General features: G+C 44.7%; 1 protein-coding gene across 2 annotated transcripts; it reads right to left on the reverse strand.

The window, feature by feature from the left end:
* Positions 1–695: 695 nt before the first annotated feature.
* Positions 696–17,132, reverse strand: LOC121672200 (gametogenetin-binding protein 2). 2 transcript variants are annotated; one of them, XM_042044772.1, is made up of 13 exons: positions 16,962–17,132; positions 13,105–13,185; positions 11,286–11,539; positions 10,576–10,674; positions 7,902–8,015; positions 6,184–6,393; positions 5,053–5,227; positions 3,979–4,173; positions 3,276–3,426; positions 2,909–3,034; positions 2,676–2,827; positions 2,047–2,295; positions 696–1,351 (listed from the first exon to the last, which is right to left on the reverse strand). In XM_042044772.1, the coding sequence occupies exons 1-13, from the start codon at positions 17,052–17,054 to the stop codon at positions 1,148–1,150; spliced, it is 2,103 nt and encodes a 700-aa protein (XP_041900706.1). In that variant the 5' UTR covers positions 17,055–17,132; the 3' UTR covers positions 696–1,147. The 2 variants fall into 2 exon arrangements, with proteins under 2 accessions (XP_041900706.1, XP_041900707.1); XM_042044773.1 differs by having other exon boundaries at positions 6,190–6,393; positions 16,962–17,131.
* Positions 17,133–17,426: the final 294 nt, after the last annotated feature.

Raw genomic sequence — 17,426 nt, forward strand, 5'->3', positions numbered from 1 at the left:
GACGGGAGCGGGGTTGGGGTTTTCCCTCGCCAGGGAACGGAGCGCAAAGGGCAGCTCGTGGTGCGCCAGAGCCTGAAAAGCGCTGGGATGGATGCGTGGAGCGGTGAGGCAGCAGCCAGACAAGGATTGGAGAGGGATGGAATGGGGGTGGAGAGAGTAGAGGACAGAGCAGCGTGGTGAAGGGGCTTTTATCCCCCCGCCTCAGGGCCAAGGATGCTCAAATAATGCCCAGAAACGCGTGAGGAAACGGATTAATTGAAACAGAAGAGGCAGAAGCGCAGGTGTTTAAGTGATGGAAGGCTGGGATTTAACAATCCCCCCAAAACAGCCCAAGGTGCACCCTCCAAATCCAACCCCCTCCCCAAAGTGTGCCGTCCTTGGGCACGGCCCTCACGCCAGGATTTCCAGAGCAGCGCCCCTGCCAGCTCCGTGGCAATCCCTTTCCCCAGCTCCTGGCAGCAGAACAGGCGCCTGATGCCGAGCCAGTGCCAGGTTGGCACCGTGCCCCCGACACAGCTGGGCCGCCACGGTCCCCACTGGGCTGGCAGCAACTCCACCCTCTCCAAAGCACATCCCTGGAGGTGCACAGAGCCCGGTTTTCAAGGATCTGTCCTTTCCCAGGCCAGCTTTCCTCACCTCACCCCCACCTGAACCGCAGGAACTGAGCACTCCAAGCACAAACACAGACGCCCACCTTTACTATGCGTATTAATAAATATTCTTTATTTAAATTTTTGCACATTGCGCTTTAACATATTACATCCAAAACATTTTGCAAATGGATGTCTACTTTGTAAAATCTTATATTCAGCTCCTTGTCATTCTGTACAGAATTATAGGTACAACATTACTTTGCCACTAGTTTGCTTTTTTGTAAGTCTCACAGGAAGAGAAACATTGAATGAAAAGAGATGGCTTAAATTAGAAGAGAGGCTTGCACAGCTACTCAACTAAAGATACAAGCCTGGAGAAAGAACAAAATTAAGGAAATCACCTCCACCAGCCTCCCACCAAAAAAAAAACCAAGAAAAAAAAAGAATCACATTAATTTAAGATAAAATTTTGCCATAAGTCACTAAATTAAGTTTGGAAGGAGAAGGCGCAGTAGTCATCTCGAGTTTCAGTGACAGACAGAGTTGGATTGGGTTCAGTTGGCTCCAGCTGTTGCCAGCCAGCTGTTGCAGACGGGCCCCTTGTGATCGTTGAGGCGACAGTACTTGTTGAACTTCTCCTTCAGGTGCTGCCGGTACTGCTCCCGGTTGCTGTAGAAAGACTTGTTGTTTGCCATGAAGGACTGGATTTCATCCTGGGAGATGAACAGTTCCTCGTCAGAAGTGCATTCTGACTCATCCTGCAACGAGAACAGGGATTTCAGAGCTCCAGCACTGCCCTCCTGTGCAGCACATCCGTCCCCAGCCTGCCCTGTCACACCAGCCCAAGTGCTGATCCGGACACCCGGCTCACACGCAGGGCTCTGCTGGGCTTGGGGTGAGAAGCAGCCACTTCAGTCATGAAATGGATGCAAATCAGCTTCAGTCTTAGCACATTCCCATGGGAAGAGGATGGATTTTATTAGAGGGTTTTGGGGAAAAGGTGGGGAAAGAAAAAGGAGAAAAAAAAGGAGGCGGGCGAGAGGGAAAAATGGGGGGAGGAAAGATGAAAAAAGGAAGGAAAGAAAAGGAAAAAGTGGGGAAAGAAAGAGGGAAGGATCTAAATAAGTGGAAGGAGAAGGAAAAGAGAGAGAAGAAAGCTGCCCAAGGAGCCTGCAGTGGGAAGTAACATTTGAGGCCTGAAGGCAGCAATAATGCCCACTCCATGTTAGGGAATAATGCAACCTTGACAATGAGCACTTACAACACAAGTTCTGTCACTGCATTCCAGTGACAGTTTCTCCTCCTCTGCAAAGCATTCAGTTATAAACTTCCCAGGGAATGTGCACAAGCAAATGAACACTGGGACCCAATTCCTCACTGGGAGTTGAGTTCTCAGCCCCACAGATTAAAGCAGGATGCTACACCCTAAAATTCAAAAGCAGTGGTTACTTACAAGGAGCTCCACTAAGCTTTTGGCACCTTTTCCAGTATCAGGGACAAGTGACATTTCTGTAGGTTCTGCAAACTGTGACACATTTTTCATATGCTCAAACCAAGGCAACTGCTGGCCGCTTTTGTCTGCGCTACAGCAGCTCTCAGCGTGTGTGTCTTTGGTCTTGTCGCGGTGAAACTCTGTGTGCGTGAGATTTCCTGAGGTCTCTCTGCTACCTGCATCTGCCAGACAGCTTCCAAGTTTCTGAATCTGAAATGGAAAAGAGCCTGGAATGAACTGCCAGCGGTGCTTAACATGGAATATTCAAGTTTTAGCTGGAAGCAGAGGGAAAAGAAGGGAGTTCAAAGGAGAGCAAGGGTAGATACTTGTTTTTAAACGTGTGCATGGGGAGCCGGGGGTGGCACAGTCACTGAGGGTGAGTAAAAGTGCACATGCTTAGGAACATAGAAGACACTCCACCACAACCTACTCCAGGAAGGACTTCAATTCCAAACCTTGGATGACAAAGGGACAGGAGACCCCTGTTACCCCATTTTCAGCATTAGTCTCAATCGAAATTTAAAATCCTTCTGTAACTACTTTCAAATGTAAGCATTTAGAGAAGCAGCTGGCAGAGCCATGTTCCTTACGTGGTCATTCTCACACTTCAAAGCTTTACTTTTCTTTTTCTTCTTTTTGTTTTTGCCTTTTGTGTTACTCTCCTCTGCATTAGCCCAGCACTCCACGCAGCTATCTCCATCCTCCTCCTTGTCGTCGCAGCGATGGACACAGGCATCGTCCCCTGCAAAACACAGCCAAGTTTCTTCTGAGATGCTGCAGCTTTGGGGATATTAAAGCACTATTATCTTCTTCCCAAACCTACCATTTTCATCATGGTTGCAGATGCCCTCAGTGCAGGCCACGTCCGAGCCCTCCCGGGACCCCGTTTCGCTGCCCTCCATGCTTGAGGAATAGCCACAGTCGCTGCCAGTACAGTGTGGAGATAAACCTGAGACAGAGGCCAAAATTACTGCCATCTGTAGGAACTGCTGCACATTCTTTAGTTATGCCTCTAACAAGAAAGAATTCAGAGAACCCCAGACCAGTTTGGATTGGAAACGTCCTTCAAAATCACCTCATTCCACCCCCCTGCCACGGGCAGGGAGTCCTTTTTAAAAATAGGTGACCACTGTTCACCCCATATATGGCAAATGCTTTTTAAAAATGAAAAGTAACGACATTTAACATACCTTTCTTGATTTTAGGTGAGCCTAATAAGGTACCACTACTAGGACAAGTGCAAGAAGTGCTTTCATTAGTAACAATTACTTCTACGCAGTTGTTGGCTTCTTCGGTGCTACCACAGGCTTTGCAGCTGCTTTCCGTGAAGTTTGAGTTCTCCTTCAAACAAACAAAAAACACTTGCAGGCACTGAAAGCAGCTCAGCCAGCACTTTTGTAAAGGATACTCTTTCCATGAGAAAAACCAGCTGACACTGACTGATAACGGCATTGCTTAGAATTCTTCACAAGTACAACACAGCTAAACAAAACCCCCATCAATTTACCTTGACCTACAGTCACAGCCCATTAAGGTCAGCCAAGAGATCCTGAATAATAATTCCACTTAAAGATTCCCCTTCTCCAAGAATTCCATGGTAATTGCCTACAAGCAGCATTCGAATCCCCAGGCTCTAAGTGATCTTTAAGAAATGATAGCTGAAAAACAGTCTGGCATAACCTGAACCTCAGACTTAGGATTAAAAAAACCCCACCCCACCAAACCTCCAAAAGCTGAGGAGTTCCAGGTAAACACTTTACAAAGACTCCGCTCATCTGAAAAAGTATTAAATTCCACCAGCGACCAAAATCCAGTAAAACCCCTCAGGAATTCTACCATGGAACAGTGACCTGATGGATGAAGCCCCAAAAAGCCCCAGCTATCCACATTTACCTTTGCCTGATTGATTTCCTTCTCTTCTGCTGCCTGCAGAGGAGCAGGAATCTCACACACACATTTATTTTTCCGTCTGTTCTTCCTCTTTTGGCGTTTCTTCTCTTGTTTAAGCTCTCTCACTCTTTCTTCTTCTGAAAACTCTTCACAGAGCTGTTCCAATCGACTGATGCCCTGCACTTTTTCCACAGCCATCTGTTTACAAGAGGTTAGATCTATTTATAGAAGTTATCACAATTCAAGCTTTTACATTTATAACAAAAGAAGGAGAACAGCCAGTAATGAAGTCCCAGTAAAACAACTACTGAGCACAGGAGAAAAATGCCCAGCCAGATGCAGTCACTTGGTTTAGCTTGCTAGAAACTCAAGTGTGGGGGAGCTCTGTGTTGCACCTATGGCCCACAATCACAATTTTCAGTGAAGAGTTGCAGATTTTAATCCGTTGTTGGATCCATGATACTCTGATCCTGCGGGAGTAAAAAAACTCCAAGAGCTAACCAGCTCAAGGTTCCACTATGATCTTTCCCAAACTGATTTTCCTCCTCCTTCTCTGGTGTTTTAGAGGTTTTTAGAGAGAGCAGTTATTATGAATGGAAGATAAACACAACAAAAAAGATCCATGTCATATAAACTGTTAATTAATATTAAGTATTGGTATATGTTAAAGGAGCCACATGGAGTTCTGTCTGAAGCTCAGGATCCCACAGGATCAGAGTGCATTTGGAACAAGCTGAATGCAAGTTAGCAACCACTTCTGTAATTCAAAAGCATATCCTCCAATTTTACTCACAAACGCAGTAAAAAGCTTTTGTAGCCTAAGCTACTTGAAACGCAATCAGGTAGAAAGCCAGAAATAACTGAGAGTTAATAACACAGAAAAGTTCAGTGTTCTGTAATGAAAGTAAAGCAAGCCTCAATCTCTTCTATTCCAGGTTATCCCACATGGGAACATGCTCCAGCTGTGCTGTGCACGGATGTCACACAACTGAACGCTCTCGACACTCTTTACAGCAACAGTGGGCCCAGTTACTGCAGCAATTCAAACACAAGTTGGACAAAACTCGATGTTTTTACCTCAAAGCTCTTGCGTAAAGCATCAACGCCCAGGTAAAAGAGCATCTGCCACGTCTGCTCCTCAGCCCGCAGCTTCTGCCAGATCCGGTGCAACCTCTCGTAGAGGTGGATGCCCAGGCAGGTGAGAACCTCCTCCTGGGCTATGTCTATTGTCTTGGCGTGCCTCTCTCTGCGTCTGGGGGAAAGGGGAACCAAAGCAGAGCATTGTTAGAGCAGCTGGAAGCCAACCACGGGATCAAAGCAGGGCTGAAGTGTTCTCTGTAGGTACAACTGCAGCTGTGTTTGCAGGAGCAGCCTGGCAGGGCTCTGCTGTGCTGCATGCAGATGCAAAATAGAAAGGACCAGGTCAAAGCCACCACTGTGAAGCAGCACTGTGCCTTGCCACCACTGACTTCAGGTGTCACACCCTGCTCTTCCTAGGAAGGATCAAGAGTTTAAATGCCAGAGATGCATTCTTTAGTGTCCTAAAATTTGCTAGAGTTCACAGCAATTATTTCACCATCAGTTAGCTCAAGCTGAATAAACACACAGGGAATTTTATACATTACTTACCGTGCAAAGTAAAAACATAATCTGTTCGTTATCAATCTGTTATCTATCAATCTGGTCAATCTATTAAGGGAAAACCATTATGAAAGGATTTACCCTCCTCATTAAACAGTTATGACTGAGCTTTAAAGGTATTGAGGTTGGAACTAGATGATCTTTAACGTCCCTTCCAACTCGTTCTGATTCTCCAGTACTGAGCTCAGAATTGTACTTTTCACTGGAAGGTTTAAAGATGCTTAAAAAAGGTTCAGAAATACGCAAATGGCAACAAAACTCATCTGAACGCTTGGCATTTGGCAAAACTCAACCAAGGTTCTCTTTCTATTTCGCATATTTGAACACCTCAGTGGACAAGCAGGCAGCTCTAGGGAGAGAACAAACTGCAAGACACTTGGCAACTTTTTTCTTCCAAAGCACAGGTGACACCTTCGAAGCGCTCTCTCCGAGCCTACATCACTACAAATATTCACAGTCACGAGTTCATCACACAGCAAAGAGGCAAAAAGCCACTTTGGGCAAAGACATTGAAGAGTCAAATAAAGAAGCAAAGCGCTAGATAGCCCACTCTAGCCAATTACATACTCATACCCTCCTGCGAACTCGGGCTCGGCCCGGCCCAAGAGGTGCGCGATGAAGTCGGTCTCGCAGCACACGTGGATGTGGCGCTCGTGGGGGCAGCAGCGCAGCCCCTCGTACAGGGCAGCACAGTAGCCCTTCTCCTTGCTGCAGTCCAGCTCCCCGATCAGGATGTTGTAAGCACGCAGCACTTTGTTCTTGCAGTCGGTGCAAAACCTGCGGGACGGCACAGAGTCAGGCTCCGAGCGCGCTGGGTAAGGGGGGACGCGTCGGAACTGGGGCACGGGAGGGTTGTGGTGCTTCAAAAAGTGTAATTATTGTAATAATATTTTGGCTATTGTCCACCTAAATCGACTGTGAATTATCCCACCTATTCTACATTACTACCCTGGAGATCAACTTCCATCCTCCGAAGTGAATCGCTGATTCGAAGAAATTCCTACACGGAATTCAACTCAAAGATCAGAAACCTAACAGTGAACAAACAGTGCAAACCAGGGCAAAATCCCTCTCAAGCAACACATGCCACATCAGCTTACAGCAATTCTTTAAAGTGTACTCAAGTGAGTGATAAGAAATAAGGAAAAGTTTCCTCTGGTGCCTGCAGTACAAGAGCAATCTTTGTTTCCATTACAAACATATTCTGAATTATTAGATTGCTGTGCTGATGGCCAAATGAGGGTTATTTATAACACAACATACTCATTTTAAACATGTGACAGCTCATGTGTGACAAGAGTATACTTATAATTAAAATACAAGCAAATTAAGATCATTCTATGTCATAAGAGGAGTAACCTTCAAGAGGCTACAAGATCTCTCTTGCTGGATGACTCTAAAAATGCAAGTCAGACAAGCTGCTCACACTTCAGCTCAGAAAGCTGGCTCTCCATGCCAGCTCTGGATGGTGTTTTTCCCTTTCCTAGTGTCTCCAGCCACTTGACAGCACTAAGTCAAACATATTTTGCTGTTAGAGCTACGCTACCTGGCTGCTTTCTGTGGTGGAAGGAGAGAAAACAGCAGTATTGTTGCAGGTTAGCACCAGGAAGGCAGCCAAGCCAGTGTTTAATGTCACAGGAGATTAAAGTTATTTTGTTTCCAAAGTGTTATTTCCACAGCACCACCGCCCCCGCGCCCATCTGTGCCCCCACAGTTCATATCAGAACCTTGAGACTGCTGGAAATTAAAACTTTTCCATCAGCACGGCAGCTCCTGTGCACATGCAACTAATAATTCAGTGGCTTATTTCCGCCCTGCAAGAGACATTTAACAGCACAAGGCATAAAAGAGTGGTCTAAAACAGTGCTTTAAAGGCAACACCAAGCCTAAAATCTGCTTGCACTAGCGCAGTTCAGAGGATTTTGAAATGGCACACGCTCCCTGAAAGCCTAAAAACAGGCACAGCCCAAGAGCAGTGAAAGAGTGAATGAGTATACACAGTTTTGATACATTAAACTGTAAATCGTAATTTAATCCTAGCCAAAGAAATTAAGATGAGCAGCTATGAGTTCAGAGGTTTCCACATTTTCCCTCTCATTAAATACAAAGAATATTTCACCACCTTTGTCTCATCAACCATCCCAGTGCAGCCCGGCAAGGTCCCCCATCACCACCAAGCCGAGATCTTCAGTTCCACAAGAAAAAAAAAATTCTCTACATTCTGAACACTTGGATAAAACCACGTATTTCTCAAAAGAAAGCTGTGGTTTGTTCTTTTCCCATACCTGTGTTTCCGTAGGTAGGTTTCTAATGTTTCTAGGAGACAGCTAGAGTCGATCAGAACTACTTCATCCCTGCATTCCTGGGACATGAGCTCCCACACATCCATCCAGCAACCCCTGCAAGGAAGGGAGAAACAAAACTGTTTGTGATCCTGGTGGGGGTCAGGACAGAAGCCCAGCAGAGCCTCATCCTTTACCTGACTGCTCCCTGGGAGGGTCCATAGCAGAAAATGATGCTACACTTGCTCTCTTTCCTCTTCCTGTCTTCTCTGTTTTTCTTAACTGCTCTTAACTTCTTTGAACTGAGTCTGCTACTGCTCCCTTCACTGTCACATAGTATTACCAAACATTTTTCAGACCTATAACGTATATATTATCAGCTAGTTATTTTTCCTAAACAAATCCTATGGAAAATACTGCTCTGTTCTTCAATCTATTTTGAACTCTTTCTAGCTTAAGCCTTAACATCTATGAAAGTTTGGGTCAGACCTGAGATGCAAATTCTGCTGTCCATGCTTATAACTAACCCAGGACTCACCACGACTTTTTAGTGTTACAGCTGAAAACCAGTAGTGATTTTTAGAATATTACTTGAAGTACAAACACATACAAGTTTTAACACTTGTCAGCTGAAGACAATTTATTAAAATAACAAAAGAAAAAAGCAAAACAAAACCAAACAACTTTTACCATAAAAAACCATAAAACACCCTACATCAAATTTCAGAAATTTGTTACAAGAATACCAAAATAACTTTACAACACACGTTGGGATGTGAAAAAAGTGCATTAGAGAGCAAAAAATGGACTTTAAATAACAAGCCACAGTTACCTACAGGCTTGTCTGCACTTGACACTTTATCAGAATGGTCATGTCTGTGTCATGGATACAACAGAGCAGGATAATAGGAAGAAGCAGCCCCATTTCCTAATTAGAGGAGTTATCTGTGCCATCAACCAGTTTGCCAGGTCATAGGGCTTGCATTTTGGAGAGTTTCAAATGCTCCTGGAACCCCAAATGGAGCTGAGTAGCCAAAAGCCAGGCACAGACTGAGGACAGCAAGCAACCCTCGAGTGGCATTAGCTGCTTACATAACTCCTCTAATTAAACACACAGCTCCAACTCAAAGCCTTTTTTGTGCGCAGGAAAGGCCCAGCAGATGCAACTCATCTGAAGGAGTTCTTGTAAAGAAGTGCAGCAGGAGCTCTAGGCTGGTAAATGAAGTTTGTTCTGTGACAACTGGGCCTCCACAGCCCAGCCAGAGCCTGTGTCCACTGCAGGCAGATTTATTTGGATTTATTTGGATTTGTATCGATACTGATACACTTCAGTCACTTCTGTACAGAACAGAGGGGTTTCAGCTGAAGAAAGGGGTGCAAGTCCTGTTTCTTGAGCAAACTGCACTGCTCACCCACAGGCCATGTTATCTGATAACCCCAAAGCTTTACCTGCAGAGTGTAAAATACTGCTCTTCCACATATTCCCTATCCACCTGCCAGCATCCAAAATACTAAGGGGATTTATTCCAGCATGAATTGAGGAAATAAAAGCAGCATTTTCCTCTCTACTCATTCAGCTTCAGAATTGTTCTACCTTGCCAAAGTGCTAACTGCAGGTTCCACAGCATATGTTCTCACACAGAAAAGCTTAAGCTTACTAAATATAAAAAAAACCCCAAAACCCACTTTCATAATGCTATGAATTTGCTTTATTTAAAAAAATATGTATATACACCCCATACTCTCAGGATCTTGTGTAACATAAGCTATAAACTAATTTTATGAAAAGCCTGTAACCAAAATATAATAGAAGATAATGATTAGTCGCCACTATCCTCAAGCAGCACAAGTGAAAATCAAGTGTCAAATTCCACATGCCTGGTATCCCAGGGGATTTAACTAAACCCAGAGAGACTCCAATCTGCATAGAAAAATACATGTCCTGTAACTGGAAACCATGAGCAAGCTTTCACAGGTTGGAGGCTTAACCAGGAGCAGAACACAGCTGAGTAAAAAAGGTCCAGACAACTCCAACTGAGCCCAAGAGATTAATTTATTGGTCATTATATAAAAAAAATATATAAAAGGAGCCACCCCACAAACAAGAATCCTCCCCAAAATCCACAACAGATTTACAGGGAGTGTTTTTCTGCTTAACCAGCTGGAATACATCATTTCAACTTCAAGACAGAGGCATATATGCATATTGTTCAGTGGTGTATTCAAAACATGCTGTCACATTCCTGAGAAAATACATTTTATGGAGTTCCAGTTTTAACCCTGCATCCAACCACAATAAAGCCTTGGTTAACAGTTGTGCAAGGCACTTTTAATAATCCCAAGCAAAATGAGGAATATTTATTTAGCACGTACCCTTTGACCTCAGTGTGAGAAAATCTGCTGAGCAACCATTTTGGTCTAGAGCACAAAAACCAGTTTGTCTTTCTAGAGCATTGTTTATATCACAGTGCAGAAGCCATCCATGCCCTGAGCTTGCCCAAAACTCCTGGTGCTTCTCTTCCTCTCTCCCACAACTATTTAGGTCTGCCATAATCCAACTACTACTCTGGCAAACAGATCAGAGCATAAAAATTGATCTCAATGCTTAAAAATACATTACTTCCAATACTTTGCTTCCTTAAAATATCTGAATTGTTTATGTTACACACAGACTTACCCCAAAGGTTTTGGTTTGTGTGTGTCCAGGGAGTGTAGCTGACACCTCTTGTTCTTCTTACTTTTGGGAATTGCATCAATCATGTCATTCAGTTTGGACCTATGGGGAAAAAAAATGTGAGGAACTTTGTATTCTCAAAACCTCTGGATAAGGTTACACTACCTCACTCTCCCCATCTCAATCTCCTCAACTTTGCACTAACCTTCCCTGCTTTTCCTGCTAACTGGAGCAAGAAGAATGAGCTGAAGCCAACTAGAAGGCCAAGGCACACTGTGCTGAGCACTCACTGTTTGCTCTGCTGACAGCTGAGGAACTAATGGCACTGGGGTATTTATTGTGCTCACCAAGCCCAGAAGGTTTCACTTTCTCAGTTGTAACCTTTCTACCCAAGAGCAGAAAGAATTAACACTTTTATTTTTTACATGCCAAGTAGTGAGGCAAACACTCTTCTTCCAGAGACCATGAAAACCCCCCAGTGCCTGTGTCAGATGAATGACTGAACATTAAATATTGGCATCTTTCAGCTGCAATCATGGCACTGCAACTGGTGGTATCAAAGATTACGTTTGTTTTTTTCCCAGTTTAGGCAACAAGTAGCTGGAATTCATTGTGAAACATGGATGTTGAAGAGGAGAATGTACTGTGACAACTCAGCATCCCCGAGAAGGCACAGAGAGCGGGGATGGTGCGAGCAGCTCGCAGCCACTGACCCGTGCACGTAGAAGAGTGTGTAAAGCTTCTTGGCATCGGTCATGCAGCTGCGGGTGACCGAGAGCACCCCCTTGGGCCCCACGGTGAGGGGCTCCAGGGCGGGGTTCCCCGACTCCACGAGCTGGGAGAAGAGGCGCTCCACGCTGCGCCGGCAGCCCACGCACGGCACCAGCTGCGACAGCGCGCTCAGCACCTCCCGCGACGTCACCATCATGGCAATGTTCAGGTCCTGCTGCTTCAGCATGCTGTGTCTCTGCAAAAAACCCAACAAATTACTTCATTAAACATTTATCCTCCGGTTTTTTTTCTCCTCTTGTTGCCTCCTTTTACCAGTCATCTCAGCAAATGCTGCTTCGGAATAAACGTCCTGACCGGGAAACCCTTTTTTCTCCACCTCGGCACAGATGTTGTAGGAAAAGGTCTCACACACAGACTGCAAGTTTTCATCTTCTACTCACACTCATTCTATCTTTGGCACATGGAAAGGAAATTAATGAACGCTCGTTGGCATTTATGGAAATCTCATTTACAACCAAGTAGTTCTGCTCAGACCATGACAATTTAGCAGTATTTTTCCTGGAAGGCTAAATGCCCTTTCCCATTACAATCCTACTAGCTGGAATTAAAGAAAGCACACATTACTACACAGGGTGAAGCCTTTGACTTCAGTAGTGAACATCCAAAGTCTGCTATTAATAGAACACTAATGAGAACACCTTCTAATATTGCTTACATCGATAAACAGCTGTAGATGTGTCTCCTGGCCCCTGTGTCAAACACATCCAGGCACACGTCCTCACAAAAAGCACATACCCTTCTAGTCCTTCTCACTGCTGAATTACTGCCTTGGCTTTCAGCAGCACTGGAGTGCCACCAGCAGAGCTGGGCAGAGGAGAGAGTCCCTTCCTCACAGCCCAACACACAAACCCACACTTGGGATATCAGCACCACTGAGAGTGAGGGTCACTCTTCCCCGGTCACACAAAGCACAGCTTGAGCTGTATCTGCACAAGGAATGTCATGCCACCACAGTATTTTCTGTATTATTGTCACACCACACCACTCAAACACTCCTAACGCACAAAAGACTTGTCACAACTTCTGGGGAAAGGAAAAAAAGACCACACAATACAGCAGAACTCAGCAATACATCAACTGAAAAAATAAAGTGTTTTCAGCTCCTTCTATGAAATGTGGAAAGCAGAGGTACCATCAGGTAACATTTAAGGTTTGTGCTCTTAGAGGAAGGCCCATTAAATCATCTGCCAAGCAGTATCACTCTGCAATAACCCTCTTTCCTGTAATTAATTGCAGGAGTCACAGCAAAGCAGGAATGAGCTATTTTCACAACCCAGCTACACTTGGCATGCAGCACGTGTCTGCACTGCTGCTGTCAGCCTGAGTGAGGCTGTGCAACTCTGGCCCTTTGGACATCAAGTGGCATGATTCTGCAGCTGCTACAGGTGTTAGGGTGCTACAGTTATTTGCAAGAATTTGGCAGATCAGTTTGTGTTATTGAAAAGGCAGCTCAAAACTACTTAGAAAAATAAAAATCAAGACGTATTCAGAAATTGTAGTTCCCATGGTGAGTTTTGAGCTCTCAGACATGCAGCAATTGCCTACAGACAAGACAACGTGCAATAAATGCTGTGGAATCCAGAGCACAACTGAACCCAGCGAGTGCACTTTGGTACCAATGTGTGATTGCTCCCAGGTGCTGACGTGTCTGAAGCATTCCAGGAGTCACAACCTCCTGGAGAAGCAAAAGCACAAACCTAAGGAAAGCAAAAATCTCACTTCTTAGGAAACATTATTTACCTGAATGAACTGTTTCAGTTGTGTGCTGTTATTCTGATGTCCATCGAGGTTCAGCACATTATCAGGAAATTCCATCACCATCTATACAAGAGAGGAAAAACAATTTAAAGAGGAGCTTTCAGACAAAAAACAAACAAACAAACAAAAAAAGCCAAACAGAGCATCAGTTGTTTTACTTTCTTGGGGGAAATAAGACTGAAATTATGTTAAATGCTCATTCTTTTCATTACTGGGGCTTGGGAAAGGATAAAAGTAACTGTTTCAGATAGTGAATATTTCAGCAAAGTAATAAATGCTTCAGTAATATAATGTTCTAGAGGCAGTTTATAAATGGCAACTCTTAAATAGCTGTTAGAAAGCAAAAGTTGCTAACTGGACCATCAGTATTTATATTATAATCTACATGACTTGAGACCCTGCTTCAATTCAAAAAAATATATAGATACTTCAAAACACTGAGATCCAAATGGACCCAACAGCTTCACTCAATTTATTAGGCTCTGAGGAAACAGTCACAACAGTTTAATGACAGAGGCGACTCCTCCAAAGGCTAATTTCAAACCATATTAACCCAACAAGGTACTCCAAGGCATAGTTTGCTTTGTGTGATTGCAGCCTCAAGAGGCTCAAAGCAAAATGTTAAGCCTACAGAACAATGTGATTACTTTTAAGTAATTAATAACATTTCTTATCAAATTATGAGAAACAAAGAGGGCAATTTCTTGGGAGGGGGCAGGAATCAGTAACTTCCAAAAGTCCAAAAATCCAACTGTGCAACCATGGAGTAAAATGAAAGGAGCTAGAAATATGTGTAAAGCATGGCTTAGCTCTCTTCTTTGTCCAAACAGAGAAATAGAGAATTTGTCAATATGAATTCTGAAAGGTCACTTTAAAATCTCAAAGACGAAATAACAACTTTGATTAATAACTCCAATGCAAATGAACACCAAATAAAACTGTCTGATTCATCCTTTTTCCTCCTTCCACCTTCCCTCAGCTGTCTAGGGAAGGCAGAATTCCCTGCTGTCTGCCTAATTGCCAACACTACCTCCAGAGAACTCACACACTCACTTTTCCAGGCACTGAACACCACTCCAAAATAAACACCATTTCTCTGAGAACAAGGCACTATTTTGCTGTCCCATGTGCCCCAGTGTGAGCATTAGCACAGCTGCCTTATCTTTGTGCAGAGCAGTGCCACAGCCACTGCCAATCCTAACCCTCAGCTCCTTTTGCAGCTTCCCTTGCTCCTGATCCATCCACACCAAGCAGCTGCACCGGTTTCTGCTGCAGATTTACAGGTTTCCTACATCACTAATGTGGTGTTTCTGTGGGCCAGGAGCTACAAGCAAAAGTGAAAGCTCTATCTGCTAATAACAGAGACAAGAGATAAATCTGCCTCGTTTTCCCCCCTCACCTTCATCTCCCACTATCAGACAACACCCCGAGGTATTTGGTACAACAGAGCAAAAGAATCAAAGACTAAATTAATTCATGTGTCTGATGAGATTTTATTAAGTGGTTAAACATCAACCACCATCACACCCTGAACGGGAAGGGGAAAAAAAAAAAAAATCCTGTAATACCACATCAAATGGAATGCCTTCTAGAAACCATAAAAGCTGCTTAAGAAATGAAAAGGGCTAAATATTGAAACCTCCTTTAATTTCTAGCTGAGCCAGAAGGAACAGGGAACTGTGGTGGTGAACAATCCACTCGGGGCAGCACCATCTCCCTGCACCTGAGCTGCTTCCTCGGCTACTACAAAGCAACATCCCAGACTAGGAGCACATGGGCCATTCATTCCTAATTTGCAATCACTAATCCACTGATTCTAGATTTAAGGCACAGATTAACTCTTTTGTCTGACTAACAGGCACATTAGTCCCATTATTTTTAAAATCTGAGTTTTAAAAGAGGTCAACAGGAGCCAGTTACTATCAATAACCACCATCATTTTTTAAAGATGGTGCTGCAGATGTAAAATTCTGTTTCGAAGACAGCTGCATGTCTTGTAATAGCTCTCATTAAGTATTTAAAAAATAAATTATAGATGACAGACAAGGAAGCTCAGAGTTCATTCACTTGCTTCTGCAGGTTTTTTTTTAATAAAAGCCTCCAGAAACCACCTAGAAATCCAAGTACCTTGTAATAACAGTAACAGAATGAAAAAAAAAAAAAATAGAATGGATCCAAGATAAGATTTCTTCATGGTGAGGATGACTTGCACTTGCATAAATGCCTCTCCTCCAGATGGATATAAAACTGATCTACAGCCAGAGGACCCTTTCAATCATGAGGATGGTGTAAAAAGCAGAAGGGCAGCAACAACACAGTGCAATTACACAAAGTTTGGGCCCGGTGTTAAATTCTGGGACTAAACCACAAATGGAATTTTAGGTCTGCTGAAGTCATCTACCTGACACCTGGTACAGCTGAATTTTCACTTTCAACCTATTACACACAACAAAAATAAGAAGAGCTTGGCAAGTCCACATGACACAAACTAATGGGTAATTTTTATAGGGAGTCCAGGAAGGAAAAAACAAAACAAAACAAGAGAAATCCAAGAGCTTAAAACCACATGCAAAATGAAAGAGCAAAATAACTTTCAAGGTGTGGCCAAGACACCAAAAAACTCAAACTTACACTACTCCTGCACAGTGCTGGGTTTTCCAGGTGATCAACCCCTCTAGGAGGGGCAGATACTGCTTTGGACAACTTTAGGGGAAATTTTGCCTAATATATGAACACAGTTAACCAGAGAGAACCCAAAAATAATGATGATATTTGGTAAATTAATAATATGCCACCATTCAAATTGATCAAAATTAAAATACAGCAATAAGACACTGTTCAAATGCAGCAAAACCAGATGGGGCCTGTCTGAAGATATTCAACAATTGTGGTCTGGAAGGTGAAAGAATGGTTTGGGTTGCAAGGGACCTTGAAGATCATCCAGTTCCAACCCCTGCCATGAGCAGGGACACCCTCCTTAGCTGATAAAACTCAGGGTGTCTTTCATCTTAAACATAAGGTTAAGAATTTAAATCACCCACATTTTATACCATTAAAGTAACTAAAATTACTGTCCCACTGACAAGAGAAACCGAGTATGAATCATTAAGATACTAAATTACACTAAGTGCAATATTATTTTCAACACATTTTCATGCATTAAGAATTAAAACAAACAGCAACTGGCCAGTTAGAAAATTTTTTTCCCATTTGTTCCGTGTTCTCCTACAACGCAATTTTTAAACCTTCCTCTAAACTCAAGAGAAGAAGGACCAGAGAGCCTCCAAGCTGCATTTAGTTGATTTCTCCACTGAATCTTCTGGAAACGGCAAAACCACCACGTTTTCAAATTCAGAGCAACACCCTGAAATGGGAACTCTCAGATTTGTTCAATTTCTGCAGACTCGATAACCCTGACTTCACGCCAAAGCTTTCGAAAATGCCTTTAGTCTTTTCTTGCCGGTTTAAGAGCAGAATAACCGCCGGGTTTAAGCCGGGGTTTAACGTTAACATGGCTCCCTTCCTTCCCAGCTGAAAAATGGCTTTGCTCCACCCTTGAGCACCGAGCCACGCTCGTGGCTCCAGCACAACTTGTGCACAGGCCCCGGCACGGCGATAACTCCCTCATTATGCGGTTCGCCTGCTTTTAGAGCCGGGCATCAGATAAAAAAAGTTGCCACATTCAGCTCTGTTAACCCCAAGTGTTGCAAAGTCCCAAAGATTAACGCTGCAGGAGCCCGAGGAGGAGCCAGCGAGGCCCGGCAGGAGGAAAGGCCCGGCCTGGGAATTGCAACACGCGGGAGGCGCCGGGACAGCGCGACGGGCCCGCGGGGACTCACCGTGAGGGTGTCATCGATGTAGAGGGGGATCTGCCTCTTCTCGAAGGGGAACTCCTCCTCGCCGTCCCGGCACACCGCCACCAGCCGCGCCATCGCTGCTGCTGCTGCCGCTTCCTCCCCGCTCCAGCCTGCGGGCGGCCCCGGCCGGAGGTAAACGCCCGCCGCGCTTCCCCGCCACACTTTCACCAGCAGCCGGCACCCAGCCTGCGCTCCCCATCGCCTGATTCACCACGCCGAGCCCGGCCCACCCACCCCGCCGGGAGGGACCCGCGCGGGCCGGCAGCGGGCCGGGAATGCGGCAGGACACGGGCGGCGAGCCGGGGACGGGGCGGGGGGAGCGCGGGCACAGCCGCGGGGGGATGGAGACCCCAGGGGGGGTGATGGAGAATCGGGTGGGGAGATGGAGCCCGCGGGGGAAAATGGAGCCGCCACGGGGAGATGGAGCCGCCGCCCCCCGCCCGCCAC

This window comes from Corvus kubaryi, unplaced genomic scaffold, assembly GCF_017639235.1.
Source record: "Corvus kubaryi isolate FWS band 111438036 unplaced genomic scaffold, C.kubaryi_AGA036_p1.0 41174, whole genome shotgun sequence".
NCBI classification, from domain to species: domain Eukaryota; kingdom Metazoa; phylum Chordata; class Aves; order Passeriformes; family Corvidae; genus Corvus; species Corvus kubaryi.

Excerpts from the sequence above, each read along its gene's own strand:
- LOC121672200 (XM_042044772.1), bottom strand. The coding sequence starts at position 17,054 with ATGGCGCGGCTGGTGGCGGTGTGCCGGGACGGCGAGGAGGAGTTCCCC. Across the intron at positions 11,540-13,104 it reads AACTGAAACAGTTCATTCAG|AGACACAGCATGCTGAAGCA; the intron begins GTAAATAATGTT and ends GGTTTTTTGCAG. Across the intron at positions 3,427-3,978 it reads AGGAAATCAATCAGGCAAAG|GAGAACTCAAACTTCACGGA; the intron begins GTAAATGTGGAT and ends GTTTGTTTGAAG.